The sequence below is a fragment of the Primulina eburnea genome, chromosome 11, assembly GCF_022965805.1.
Source record: "Primulina eburnea isolate SZY01 chromosome 11, ASM2296580v1, whole genome shotgun sequence".
NCBI lineage: Eukaryota > Viridiplantae > Streptophyta > Magnoliopsida > Lamiales > Gesneriaceae > Primulina > Primulina eburnea.
Window position 1 is genome coordinate 24324909 of NC_133111.1, and position 16146 is coordinate 24341054.

The window sequence follows — 16146 nt, forward strand, 5'->3', positions numbered from 1 at the left end:
AAGTGCTTCATCAGTTTTCTTTGATTCCAGTTGGGAAACAAAAGCTGAATGAATAAATAAGTTAATCATTTGATTCTGAGTTTTTACCGGATCAGATGGATTACCTATCACCAATTTTTGTGAATGTGATTTCTTCCATCTGTCTTCAGCATCGGTTGGATCGATTTCAGCAATTGGTTCGATTGGTAAATGAATGTTTTCTTCAGTTTCAGTTGCTGCTGCTTCTGTTGGTATTTGAGTATCATCGTGTTGCTCCACCACCTGATTATCAGGAACAATTTCTTGTTCAACTTATTGATTCACTACTTCTTGTTCTGGTGTTTGAAGGATATTTCGATTGATATTAACTTCTTCTTCACTAACATCCTCCAAACTTATATCTGTAAAGCGATCAACTAGCTCAAATGGATCATTTGCCTTATCAGTTAATCTTGATTCATCAAGTATAATGTGAATCGATTCTTCTACATTCAAGGTACATTACTTAAAAACTCTATAAGCTTTACTAACTGATTAATAACCCAAAAATATTCCTTCCGCAGATTTTGCATCAAATATTTTTAAATGATTTTTGTCATTATCGTGAATAAAACATCTGCAGCCGAATATTTTGAAATAGGATACCACACGATTATGTCCATGCCAGATCTCATATGGCATTTTCAAATGATTTTTGTTAATAAATTATCTGTTATGAGTGCAACATGCAGTGTTTACTACTAATGCCCAATCCTTTGAGAAATACCAGAATAAGCAAGCATTGTTCTAGCAGCTTCTTTAAGAGTTCGATTTCTTCTCTGAGCTACACCATTTTGCTGAAGTATCAGCTGGCTGCTAAGAATTCACGCTTAATTTCAGTATTTTCTAAAAATTGTGAAAGATTTTGATTGACAAATTCAGTCACTCGATCAGACCTTATTCTATCAATTCCAACTGATTTTTCATTTAATAATCTTTTGACAAGCTTAATTAGTTGTGCAGCAGTTTGGTCTTTTGATTTAAGAAAGATAACCTAAGTAAATCTTGAAAAATCATCAAAGATTACCAAGGTGTATTTCATTCCCTCTAAACTCATGACTGATATAGATATAGGACCAAAAATATCCATATGTAGCAGTTCTAAGCAACTGGAAGAATATTTACTACCCTTATTTTTAAATGAAGATCTTACTTGTTTACAAAACTGACATGCTAAACAAACTTTGTCTTTTGAAAAATCTATTTTAGGCAGACCAGTTACAATATCACGGTTGCTGAAATGAGCAATAGAATTAAAGTTCAATTAGTTCAACATTTTATGCCACAACCAGTTATTAGAATATTTTGAAGCTACAAAACATACTGGTGCATTAGGTTGATCAGTCCAACGGACTTTGTAAGTGTTGCCACAACAATTGCCAGTTATAATATCATCAATTGAGTTCTTAACTGTGCACGTGTGCTTGTGGAACTGAACTGAGAAATTATTTTTGCATAACTGACTGATGCTAATCAAGTTATACTTCAAATTATCAACCAATAAGACATCTTGAATAATAATGTTACCATGGATAAGCTTACCCTTACCCACAGTTCTACCTTTAGAGTTGTCTCCAAAACTGATGTTTGGACCATGTATTTGATCAGTTGGGATAACAAATTAGCATCCCTTGTCATGTGTCGCGAGCATCCACTGTACAAGTACCAAATTGATTCTTTTGTTGTACCTGTTACCTGCAATCACACAAGGTATGTAATATTGGTACCCATATCTATTTGGGTCCTAACTGATTAGTCCTTTAGAAACCCAGACATGGATCAGTCTGACTGACTTTCCAGTCGTTATGTTCCATATTATTTTCCCTGACTTGTGTGTGTTTTGTGTGATGTGTGTGGATGAAACAATATGATTGTTAACTTTTTTCAAGCGCTTGTTCACTCGATATCTCTTTTGAGTTGGCTTACAATTGTAGTAATTGTAATAGTCGTCCTTAGAATTATGATTTTTTTAGCTGAACCTTTTAGGTTACCAGCTTTTCGAATCAGTTGAACTCTTCGGGCTATATCAAATTCCAAACCGCTTAGCTTTATTCTTATGTTCAATCGGTTGGATGGTAGGTTTACTCGGTTCAAAGATTTCTTGTACCACTATTGATTTCACAAAGTTAATGTATTTTCCTTTGTGTTAATTCAACTTTGGCATAATATCACTGGCAGAGGTTTCATCGATGCTATTGAAGCCTTAACCAGTTTTATCAGCAACTGATTTTTGAAAACTCTGCATTTCAGTCGGAGTGATTGATGACTTATTCCAAGCCTGAATCAAGTCAGTTTGTATTGAAATCTCATTTTACAACTAATAAATTAAGGGTTGACTCTCGATCATTTCAGCTTTTTGCTTAGAAATCTCTTTTTTTAGACTTAACAATTCAACTGACTCATCAGTTTAAGTTTTGTTATCTTTGAGATCAGTTTGCTCAGCTTTGGCTCTTTCAAATGAGACAGCAAGTTTGTGATACTCATTCATCATGTCATGCAAAGTGGTAATGAGTTATTCTCGTGTAAAATTAGTAGAGTTGAAGTCAAATACATGTTCACTTGTTGACTCTAGTTCTGCGTCATCTGACATTAAGCATTTGACTTCTTATTCATCATTTCTAGAACTACTCGAGCTTTCAGCCTCTGACTCTTCACTCTCAGTCCCTGCCCATTTAGATTTGCTTTTTTCAGCAGGCAGGACTTCATGTTTCTTCTTGAATTATCTTTTATCATTCATGTCCCTTCTTTTTTATTCAACTAATTTCTTCCCTTTATCAGTTGAATGTTTACTGTCCTTCTTTGGTTTTGGAAAGTCAGCAATGAAGTGTCCTAGCTTTCCATAGTTGAAGCAAGAGTTTGTTCTTCCTTTGAATTGTATTTTTTATAATTTTGTTGGAATGAAACTTAGTTTCTTTTCATGAATTTACCAAATTTCTTTACAAATAATGACATTTCGTCATTACTTAGCTGATCAGCAGTTTTCTCAACTGAACCGGTTAGTTCCAGTTTGTGAGGACTAAGAGCAGTTGTAACTGCTGGTGTGGAAGGTTCTCTTTTTCTTGTTTGTAGCTCAAACTCATAAGCTTTGAGATCAGCAAATAGATCATGTAGTTCGACCCTATTTAGGTCCTTAGATTCTCTCATAGCCATGGTCTTGACATCCCACTCCTTGGGAAGACCTCGAACTACCTTCAGCGCAATACACTTTTACAAGTGCATTCAGTTCATTTACAATGCTGCTGACTCTTTCATCGTAATCGTTCATAGACTCTCCAGTCTTCATTTTGATATTGTCAAACTTCTGAACTGCAGCTGATAGTTTATGTTCTTTCGTTTGTTCATTGCCCCCGCACAATTGAATTAATTTCTCCCAAATTTCTTTTGTTGTCTTGCAAAGCTTGATATTACTGAATGTAACCTTATAAAAAGTACAATATAGCTTTAGTCACATTGTCCAAATTGGTTTTTCTTTTGTCTTCTGCTGTCCATTCTTCTTAAGGATTTTCAATGTGATGTGGTGCACCTTCAGTTATGGCAACAACCGTATTTGCTTTCAATATTTTCATGGCCCATCAGTGATAACATACCACATATCATCATCTTGTGCTGCTAGGTGAGTCTTCTTTCTAATCTTCCAATAGTCAAATTCCTCTTTGGAAAACATTGTGATTTTATTGAAAGAAGACATGGTAATCAGATTTGTAGATAGGAAATATTCAGAAACAACATTCAACCGCTCTGATACCACTTGTTAGGGTCAGTTGGGTGTGAAAAAGTGTTTAGAAGGGGGGACTTGAATAAACACTTGTGAAACGACCTCGTTTTTTTTTTCTTCTACTCTTAAATCATAAATTCTAAATTACTAAATAAAATAATTTAACATAATCAACCATCATATTAATTTAGCATATGGAATCTCAAGTGCATAAAATAAATCCTAAATCATCCCCTAACCAAAATTCCTAAATCGACATTTGAAAAGATCACTAACAATAAATTAAATCATAAAAATAAGTCTAATAAAAATCATGAACATAAATATTTAAATCCTTAATCTTATAAGCTAGTGCGGAAACATAAAGGTTATTGGTACTCGATCGACTCAATCGTCAGCGCCCCCAAAAATCATTAAATCCTGCATAATAGAAACCTAGGGAGTCTAAAGACTCAACACATTATAAACATGGATAGCAAATAATACATATACATTCACATGCATTAAAATCATATTTTTATTTAAAATAGCTTTTGGACATAATTAAACCATTTAAAATAAGCTTTGAGCATAAATAAACCATTTTAAAAATAGCTTTAATCATCATCATGTATCATATATCATAAAATCATTTTTATCATAAGCTTTCAATCATATATCATTTGGGTGAATTTTGATCCTTGAAAGTGACTATCTTTTAATCCTTTGGTCGACTGCAATCTTAGCTCCACATGGTCCATGGGAGTGTGCTCTAGGCTCTACCGGGGAAATACGATCATCGGGGTTCTCTGGGGCCTTTTCCCATACACGGGGTCCCTCTAGGGCCTTGGCTCGTATATGGGATCCCTCTGGGCCTTGGCCCTCATGTCATCCCCACAAAATCAAATATCATATATCATATCTTTTGTCACAGTCAATTAATATCCCTCAAAATATTTTTCATTTTCTTTAAAATTCATAAAACAAGACAGCTTTTTAAAAATAACATTTTAAACAGTATAAATTGCACAGCTTTACCATAAATCATAAAAATACATATTATCATCAAAATTATCATTTTAAATCATATTATATCATTTAAGATGTGTTATGATCCTTCAGGACGCTGCCAAGCATTTTTGTATTTTCTTAAGTGTAAAATTACCGTTTTGCCCTTGGACGTAAAAATTATCGATTAATCTTTTCTCACTTTTAATGACATGAGATTATTCTAAATAATTATTTAAGCTTAAATATAATTTTCATAATTTTATAAAGAATAAAACTAGGCTTTCAGATTAATTCTTTAATTAACGTTTCGTGCGGCGATAAAATCCTTGAAAATTCCAAAATTTATTATTTTGATCTCATATTTTAAGCATAACATTTTTAGTATTTATTCTACCCTTCTAAGTCATGAGCCACGCCCATGGACCCATGGATTCAATTTTTGTTATTAAATTCTCGTTTTTGACCCTTCGAGGAACACACCGAGCCATCTCCCAAAATACTCGAGCCACGACCGAGCCATCTTGAGCCAAATCTATCCAAACCACCTAGGCACCCTCCTGACCAAGCCCAACCCAAAGAACCAGCCCCTAGCTCACCCAAATTCTTCTGGAACCAAGCCACACAACCTGCACATGGATGAACTCACGCTACAAGACTCCTAATTAGCTTAGTCACCTCCAGTCGAGCCACCACAGAGCCCACACGACCCTCACCATCCCTGGACCACGGCCAGCCCCTACCCAAACCAGCCCAAGCCCTGAACCCAAGAATCAAAGCACATAGATCAGAAGACCTAAGCTGCGCGCAGGCATGCTCTTCCCGCTACTACTGTCATCTTTGCGTGGAGGCTTCTACCCAGGCCACCTCCACGCCCAGCCCTTCCTAACCCTCACAAAACCAACCTAAGCCAACACCCAGACCACGTAGCTCGCCCCTAGACCGAGCCACACTCTGAAAACTCTCGGCCAACACTCCATCACCCTACGGGAAGTGTCCTAAGCAGCGAGGACTCTTCCCCAGCCCCAAGCTCGAACCCTAGACGCCCTAGGACACAACCATCCCTAGACCGAGATCACCCCTACCCCTTAACCAGCCCTGCTCGAGCCAACTAGCCCCATGCATAAGAACCGAAACCTTGCACCTTGACAAACCCAACAAAACCCTCAGTTCAAATTCTAAAATTCTCCTACGGTTCCAGTATGTTCTCTTGATTAATTTATCATGTTTTGTCCCTAATATATTCATATTTTTATCATGGTTTGGCAGCGCACTCGTTGGATTCAAAAACATTTCAAATTAAGCGCAAAATCGTTAAAACTTTGAAAATATGCAACATACCGTAAAATAATCAAACCCACATATTTTGCATGTATAAACAATTAAATCAAGCATATTATGATTTGTAAGATGTTTAAAAGGGTTTAGAAAATGTGCCTTTGCGTTTATAACGCTCGATTATTCGATCGTTGGCGAGGGTGCGACTTTCGCCGACCGGACGACAAAGAACTCCTAGCTTTTTCTTCCTCCTATTTTTCGAAAATTATGGTGTGTGCTTGAGAGTGAAATCGGCTGATTGATGGTGATTTTGAGGTTTTGAAGACCTAATACACCTATTTACAATTTAATTAACAAGTTAAACGGGCTTTGGTTTTCGGCTTGAAACTTAAGGGTAATTGGGCCTAATTAAAATAATTAAATTTGGCCCAGTAACAATTAATTAAATAAACATAAAAGTTTATAAATTTAGTTTCCATAAAATAATATTTTTGATCTTTTAGAACTCCTTGTTTATCCAAAACCAGATTATCGGGAAAAATCGAGCTCGACTCGTAAAATAATTCGAACTCTAACATTTTTAGAAAAATAAATCATTTTTAAATCATATTAGGAAACCTTGCCATTAATTAAATAAAAATACATATTATTGTTTTGGTCGTCCCCGGTCTCCTTTCCCCTGCCTATTATCAAATATTCGGGTAAAATCGTTAATTTCATGTAATCATGTCATATTATCATTTAATGATGCAATCATATATTTAATCATATAATAAACATCATGCTAGTATTTAAAATCAATAAAATAACACAATTAAGCAATTAAAATAAATTTGCATGCTTGTGGTTTACGTAGGTTGGTTTTTCAGACGTTACAACTCGACAATTTTAACAAATTTTCGATGGATGAATGAGTTTAGTGACAAACTGAATTCAAGAATATTGTTGTCAATGTCAGTCAGTTAACTTAATAAAAGTGCGGAAATAAATGAAAGACAGATAAAATATAACTGATAAGAAAGAACACAACATTTGTGGATGTTTGGAGATTTCAATTACTACTACGTCACACCTTCTATCTCGAAGATATGATTTTCATTAAAAGGATTTGATCTATACAATTCTTTGTACAAACTCACTTCAGTTTGGACTTAACATTACCAATACTGAAACTATTAGTCTCAATACAATTTATCAGTACTCAACTTATGTGTAATTTCTTAGCACAACTGATCTTACAAAGATCAAATAAAACAACAATGAGTGTTTGTGCTTGAAGCTCAAAGTATAGCTTGAAAGCTATTGATATGTATAATAAGTGTGATCTTTTGTAAAACTAAGCTTTGAAAGAATATGCACAGAGTTTTTGCTAACCTTGTATAAATCAGTGTCGCTTGGATAACCTTTGTTACTCTACTTAAGCTGATCTTCTCGGCCATTTATAGGTTTTGCTTCCAATGGTAACAATGAATGCATTTTGAATCTTTATATCCGTTGAATAGCCACGTCAACATCCTTCTGACAATCGTATACTATAGCTTTTCTAAAATGCAGTTTTCCCATTGCTCTTGTACAAATTGTCAGTTGTTGGCTACGTCTTTTAAGGATAGGTATTCATTATAAGACATTGATCAATTACAATAAAATGTAATAACTCACTTCAATTTGGACTTACACACTGTCAAAACAGAAACTCTTAGCTTTTCTTACAAAATTTATCAGTTGAAAATTGAATAGCTCAAATGAGTAGCCTGACTACTACAAATAACTTAGTGAAGTGTGAGCTTGAGATTGCGATTTGAAAACTGAATATGTGTTTCAAAATAAATCACAACTGAATGATAAATGATTGTTCTCGTTGTTATTATTGTTCGTAATTGTTAACTTGTTTCACAACTGAACGCCTCGGCTATATATATTCTTCGATTCCAACGGTCACGTTGGATGCATTTAGTGATTAATATTCGTTGAATTGTCTTTTAGTCCATGTTGTTATCTTTTTCTAACAAAGGTACGATGTATTAGACTTTTGTGCTTCGTCTGTTCTGCTTTGATATGGAGTATTAGTTTGTTTTCTATGTTTCAAAACTGTAACTGATGACATGGTCAACTGATCAGGAGTCAAACTGGTTAACTGATCAGTTCAGCTGGCTTATATTAGTCCTAACTGATGTCCTTTCCGTTTGAACGTTTTATAGTTTCAGTTCAATTTTCATTTGTACTATACAGTTCACATTCAATTATGCTCTTCAATTCTTGTATCGTTCAATTTGTCTATCTTTGAATCATCATTTTTGAGACTTATTAATACTTTTTAGAATATTAGTTTGTTTAGTTCAATTCTTGTTGCGTGTTTTCTTGATTGCTCGCAAGCGCACGACGTCAAGTTATAGTAAAATGTATTTTCGAGTATAAGTGTCGATCTCACGAGGAATGTGTATATAAATGTATATTAGTACTTGTGATTAAAATAATCTCGAATTTATTTAGAATAATCAATTAAAAGTTTTTTTTGCAAGAATAACTGATAAGCACGAATTAAATAGCATTTTATGAACTTTATTTTGTCGTATTCGTGCTTATTTGGCGTTTTTATTCCGAGTTTTGTGGTTATTTCGTCTCATTATGGCTATTTGTAGGTTTGACCAAAAAAATGATAAAAGTCAAAGAAATGGAAAGAAGTCAAACTTCGCTATGCCATGTCAGAAAACACCCGGAAAAATAGCACAAAAGAACACCTGTACCCATACACGGACCACGTGTAGAGGTTTGTACCTCAGAAGCCAAAGGAAGACATCGACCGAGTCTACACGGACCCCCTGCCGGACCTGTACCCGGGGTTCGTGTCAGCTATCCTCGAGAGAAGAAAAATCCAGAGTGTACACGCACCCAGAGACGGACCTCGACACGGGGTCCGTGTCCAGTATTACGGAAGAAAGTTTGGATCGAGTCTACACGGACCCCTCTCCTGATGCAGACACGGGGTCCGTGCCCTTTAGATCAAAGTCAGATTTTGGCGAAGATTTGCTCGTGATTTTTGGAAAATAGATAAAAAGGAAAAACCTAGAAGAAACCAGGTTGTTGAATTTTTACAGAGAGCCGACTTGGAGAGGAAGAAAAGGGAGAACTTTGATACTTTTTGAGGACGGTGACGGCTTTGGGAAAAACGAGTGAAATTCGTGCACTTCTCACGCAAGAACCGCGCACCATCACTGAGATTTCCTCCTCTCTTTCGTTTTCTTATTTTTATTCATTAATTCGAATATTAGATTTGATTTTAGTTTCGAGTTTATGGAGTATTTTTTCTTGTGATCGGGACCACGATAGGGACACACGATTTATTTTGTTTATTCGTTGGATTGTTTGATTTATAAAGTTATCTTATGTTATTGATTAATATTTGCGTAATTTTCGTGCTTCTGATCTGACAATTATTTGCATGTTTGTCGTTCGATCTTGACTCGAAAGGGAATAGATTGAATTTAGCGTAAAAAATATTAATCAACACACAGTTAAACCGACTAGAAATAGTATTCGGTTTCGATGTGCGATTTTAGGCGACATCTGTAATTCTATCGTTGATAAATGTGTTCTTGTTTAATTAAATTCAATTAGAAATAGTTGGACTGTTAAATGAGAATATGATTATAAATTCTAGAAATAGGTTTATAATTAAATTAGAGAATTGCATCGTGACTTCGAATAATCTGTAGTTAAATAATTCCAGTGCATGATTTTAATCAAAGTTTGTTACCGTCGTGTGTCCAGGTCATTTTATTTAAATTTGAAAACCCCAAGTTCAAAGCTTTTCTGCCAATTTGATTTTAATCATTAATTTAGCATAAATTAGTTTAATTTAATTAGTTTAAATAATCTTCAAATCACTTATTATCGTTGCCAAGATTAAATCGAATAATCTAAATCTTAGTATTTAAATAATATTCTCTGTGGGATCGATACTTGGACTGTTCGTCCATTTACTATAACTTGACCTAGTCCGCTTGCTAGAATTAATCCCAACCGAAAAAGTCGGTCAAGTTTTTGGCGCCGTTGCCGGGGACTATTTATTTAATATTAGGATAAATTATTTGTTTGAGACTTGGCTTTTATTCTTAGTTTTCAATTTTTCATTTTTCTTTAGCATTTTAATTAATTTTGTTTCAGATTTTTATACTCTTTTGGATCTTAGATTGTGCACTTAAATTTTTGATTTCAGGGGTTAGCTCGTGTTATATGGGCGTTGCTCAAGACGTCAGGAATCTAGTGCCACTTGATCTTGAGATTGAAAGCACTCTCCGCAGTATCCGCAGAGCTCGAAGGAACAACAACTTGACTCTGGAATTTGAATCTGAAGCAGAATCTGAAATAGACCGTAAACCATAATTTGAAGACATGGCCGGAAAAGAGGATAATCGTACCTTAATGGACTTCATAGGCCCGCTTTTGGAGGTTATGGTTCTAGTATTTTCCGCCCTACAATTCAGGCAAACACATTCAAACTTAAGCCAGCCATCATCCAGATGATTAAACTCCAAGTCAAATTTGAAGGATCACCGTTTGAAGATCCTAATGCACATCTGGAGAACTTTCTGTCAATCTGTGACACAATCAAGTGCAATGGGGTGAGTACTGATGCCATCCATTCTCCCTGCAAGGAGAAGCTATGGAGTGGCTTCGAGACCTTCCTGCTGGTTCTATCACTACATGGGATGGATTAGTCAAGGTCTTCATGCATAGGTATTTTCCCCCAACTAATATTACACAGTTACGAAACGAAATCACATCATTTAGACAGAGATATGGGGAATCACTGAATTCAGCATTGGCAAAGTTTAAAAAGTTGCTAAGAATGTGCCCAAGACATGGTTTTTCAGTAGGCCAGCAGGTTGAGACGTTCTACTATGGGGTGGATCCATCTGTTAGATCTATGCTTGATGCGGCAGCAAATCGTAGCTTGTACAGGAAAACGCCAACTGCAGCGCTTGAAATCATATCCAATATGGTAGAGAGCAATGTGGGTTGGCAAGACAACCACATGGAGAAGAAAGTCGGATTTCTTGAGATGGATGCTTTAACAGCGATCACAGCAAAGCTCGATGGGTTGACACATCAGATGGCACAGTTACAGGCAAATAAATCAATACCAGTCAAGTCAGTGAATCAAATTCAAGGAAGTACTGAGATAGTTGGCGGATCATCTAGTGACATGCCATTCTTGCCAGATATGTCTTGTGAGGGAATACAGTGTTTTGGAGAGGACTCAGTGAATTATGTGGGAAACCAAGGTCGGAAACAATACAACCCATACAGTTTCTCATATAATCCAGGCTGGAGAAATCATCCAAATTTTGGGTGGAGACCGACAGAAAATTCTATTGAGCAACTACAGTTTAATCCTCCGAAACATCCCACACAACAAGAGCCTCCTCAGCAACCACCTAAACCTCCGGAAGGTGCGGGACCTTCTATGCCACCAGGTTTCAGCCACAGGATAGCAAGTCGAACCTTGAAGATATGCTTGCCAAGTACATAGCTGGGAATAAGATGAGATGACAAAACCATATTGCGATGATGCAAAGAGTGGAGACTCAACTAGGGCAGCTAGTGACACAATTGGCTACACGAGCTCCGGGTTCACTACCTAGTGACACGAAGAAGAATCCGAAAGGTGTCAATGCCATCACAGTGACATCTCCCATGAAGCGAAAGGAAGTTGATGGTGAAAGTGATGTGAAGGAAAAGAGGCCATCCAATCAAGGGTCCAATGACGCAAGGGAGAAAGGTAAATCTCTAAACTCAAACTCCAATATTGATATTAATTCACTCCCGTTTCCCCAAAGAGCAAAGAAACTGCAACTGGATACTCAATTTTCAAAATTTCTTGAGATTTTCAAAAAGCTGCACATAAATATCCTGTTTGCAGAAGCTTTAGCTCAAATGCCTTTCTATGCAAAGTTTCTTAAGGAAATTTTATCAAACAAGAGGAAACTGGTAGATTTTGGGACAGTTAAGCTTTCGGAGGAATGTTCTGCCATTTTACAAAATAAATTACCACCGAAGCTTAAGGATCCAGGTAGTTTCTCTGTTCCTTGTACTATTGGAACGTCAAATTTTAGTAAAGCTTTGTGTGATTTAGGAGCAAGTATTAACTTGATGCCATATTCATGTTTTGAGAAGCTGAGAATAGGTGAAGTTAAGCCTACTACAATTTCCCTACAGTTAGCTGATAGATCAATTAAATACCCTAGGGGAGTTGTAGAGGATGTGTTAGTGAAGGTTGACAAATTCATTTTTCCGGTTGATTTCGTTGTGTTGGATATGGAAGAGGATCGTGAGATTCCTCTTATTTTAGGGCGACCATTCTTAGCCACCGGAAGGGCTTTGATAGATGTGCATAAGGGTGAGTTAGTTTTAAGACTGAATGATGAGAGTGTGATATTCAATGTTTTTCAATCTATCAAATACCCTCATGACACATCTGATTGTTTTAGAATTGATGCTACTGACGAGCTCGTTGAGTGTAGTTTTCAGGGATTGATAGGTGAAGATCCTTTGGAGATTTATTTGACTGATTCATTTCCAGGAGAGTTAGAGAATGAGGATATTAAGGAATACATGCATTATCTGGAAGCAAGCAGACCAATCTCAAAAACGGTAAACTCTAGGATTGGGGAGCTTGGGCATGTCCCAAGACCTTTAAAGCCATCCATCGAAGAAGCCCCAATCCTAGAGATGAAACCTCTTCCTTCGCACTTAAAATATCTGTTTTTTTTTGCTTGATAATGATAAATTGCCAGTAATTGTTTCATCTACTTTGACAGGTATGGAGAAAGAAAAGCTGCTGCGAGTTCTGAGATATAATATCAAAGCCATAGGATGGAGTATTGCAGACATAAACGGAATCAGATCCTCCATGTGCATGCACAAAATTCTGATGGAGGCTGATCACAAGACATCTACCCAACCTCAAAGACTTTTGAACCCAGCTATGCAAGAGGTGGTCAAGAAGGAGGTGATAAAGCTACTGGACGCAGGTATTATTTACCCGATTTCTGATAGTAGGTGGGTAAGTCCAGTACAAGTTGTTCCGAAAAAGGGTGGGATCACTGTTGTGAAGAATGAAAATAATGAATTAATTCCCACCCGAACTGTTACAGGGTGGCGTGTTTGTATTGACTATAGAAAACTTAACGATGCCACCCGTAAAGACCATTTTCCCCTCTTTTTTTATTTATCAAATGTTGGAAAGGTTAGCTAGACACTCTTTTTACTGTTTCCTGGATGGTTATTCGGGTTATATGCAAATTCCTATTGACCCTGAAGATCAGGAGAAAACCACTTTTACATGTCCTTACGGGACATTTGCATATAAACGAATGCCATTTGGTCTATGTAATGCACCAGCAACTTTTTAACGCTGCATGATGGCGATTTTTCATGATATGATTGAGGATTTTATAGAAATATTCATGGATGACTTTTCTGTCTTTGGATCTTCATTTGATACTTTTTTGATTAATTTGTCTTAGGTCTTAGAGAGATGTGAGGAGTCAAATCTGGTCTTAAATTGGGAAAATGTCATTTCATTGTGAGAGAAGGAATAGTGTTGAGGCACAAAATTTCTGAAACTGGGATTGAAGTCGATAAGGCAAAAATTGAAGTAATAGAGAAACTCCCAGCCCCAACGAACATCAGATGAGTGCGTAGTTTTCTAGGACATGCAGGGTTCTATATGAAAGGGGATCGGTTACGGTGTCCGGAAACGCAACGGAAGCACAAAATTTTCGACTTTAGCATATAAATTTCGGCCACCTTGAGTTTGTGTAGGAAATATAATAAAACACCAAAATGACATTCATAGTGTGTTTAGAAATAGTTACCTATCAACCTCTTAAGGTTGATGATGGCTCCAACCAAGTTGTAAACAACTTGGCTCTTGAATGGAATGAAGATCTACAAGCTTCCTTGGACTCCTTTCTTTTCTTCAAATTAGGCCCACCACTTGCAAACTAGAACCCCTCTTATTTTGCACTAGAAAAATAAAAGGATTTTTCAAAGAGAAGTACTTTTCTTCCTCAACACTTGAAGAGAAAAATGAGAGAAAACTTGTGTATCTATCTTAGAAATTTCGGCCATATGCATCTCTTGACAAGGGAGGAAGACTTTTCTTGGTAGTAGAAAAAGTTGTGGTGCATTCCAATGCCATGCCTTGGATGTTGCAAAAGTTGTCTCCCCAACCTTTCATCTCCCATGCATGCATATCTAATTTGATTTTTAACAAATAAAAATCCATGGACTAAATTTAATTATCTCAAACATATTTGAGACTAATTAAATATTACTTGAATTTACCCAAGTCTCACTAGTTAAATAATTAATTGAAATTGAGCTCCACAAGATTCAATTTAATTCAACACTTGAATTAATTTAATTATTTGGACTCTACTAGGTCCATTAGTGTTTAATTAATTCAACACTTGAATTAATTTAATTTAGTCCATAATAATGTTTATGAAAATCACAATTTTCAAATACATTATTTATTTGGCCAACTTTTAATTTAAGAACATATTCATAAATTAAAATTACATTTCTCTCATAGAAGTCATACTTCTATTTTTCCTTACGCTTATAAACTCATTTATAAGCCGTTCAACACATTGAACTATTTTACTTCTCAACGGGATCTAGAAAGCTAGTACTTGTGTGGCCCTCAATGGTTCATTGATACAACTAACCGTGCGTTCACATCTCCATGTGATTCGGACTAAACATGTCCTTATATGAGCATACCCCAATTGCTCCATTCTTATTTATCAACTCCTTGATAACAAGAACGTCAGAACTCAAGTCTGATAGTACCCAACCAATCATGTTAAACGCCTAGCAGCATCGCTTACATGATTCCCTAGGTATCAAATGATAGTGCCTGCAAGAACCATTCAATTATGGTTAGCGTACAGTATGGTCCCTTCAACTCATATATCCCGACCGATTCGACAACCATTGGTTTATCGAGAGTTGTCAATGAATCGATACTATGTGTCATGTTGTAGTTGCATCGATGGTGTAATCTATGAAACCCCTTTCATAATTACCACCATACTCTGATCAGAGATTTCAACCTACACATACATGAGAACACATAGGATATCCATACCCGAAGGTAAGCGGTGAATCCCCGACTACAATGCATCGACTCCTATATGTTTCGACAGAACACCCAACCTTGCCACCTGATGACCCCATGAGAGTCGGTAAACAAGTCAAAGTGTAATTCTAGCACATAGAGTCTCAATGTTGTCCCGGGTCATAAGGACTAATGGTGTACAACCATAAACCAGGACTTTTCCACTCGATAAGTGAGAAACACTTGGAAAGTCCTTTTATAGAGGGTTGTTCAGTGCACTCTGTACAAGGAGCACCTATCTGCATGTTCGGACATCACAATGTCCCCTACCAATGAAACATGGTACTCACATCGCAGATACTAGTCTCTAACTCGAGCGGCCTATATCCTTCTTAATGGCGGCTGAATCGACTAGGAACCGTTTAGAATATACAGTATTGCAAATACGAGTTTCATGATACTCATTATATGAGCATCTCATATTCTTTCTATTATTTGTATATTCAAGGGCTTTATCTATGCAACTAGCATGGGTATACAGATAAAGAAGTGCCAAAACGATAAATTCAAATATTATTAAAATAAAGACTGTTTATACATAGAGTTTAATCATGAACCCTCGGCCAACACTTGGCTCGACGGGCACCTACTCTAACAATCTCCCACTTGCACTAGATCCAACTACCCATATGCTTCAAACCCATCGATTCGCGATGCTTCTCGAATAATGGTCCAGGTAAAGGCTTAGTAAGCGGATCAGCAACATTATCTGCGGAGCCGACTTTGTCAATCGTGACATCTCCTCTCTCCACGATCTCTCTGAGGATGTGGTACTTTCTCAATACGTGTTTGGACTTCTGATGAGACCTTGGCTCCTTTGCTTGAGCAATGGCTCCCGTGTTGTCACAAAACACCGGATTCATGCAACTTTGTTATTATCATAATAATAACGCACATACTCATTATTTATAACATATCATGCATATATTATAAACAGTAAACAAAAAAGGATGATCAA

General features: G+C 36.4%; 1 protein-coding gene across 1 annotated transcript; it reads left to right on the forward strand.

Moving 5' to 3' along the window:
• Positions 1 to 11566: 11566 nt before the first annotated feature.
• On the forward strand, positions 11567 to 12778 carry LOC140805469 (uncharacterized). Its single transcript, XM_073161739.1, has one exon. The coding sequence runs from the start codon at positions 11567 to 11569 to the stop codon at positions 12776 to 12778; it is 1212 nt and encodes a 403-aa protein (XP_073017840.1).
• Positions 12779 to 16146: the final 3368 nt, after the last annotated feature.

Bases quoted from the DNA above. Each gene is read 5' to 3' on its own strand.
- LOC140805469 (XM_073161739.1), top strand. From the start codon at position 11,567: ATGATGCAAAGAGTGGAGACTCAACTAGGGCAGCTAGTGACACAATTG.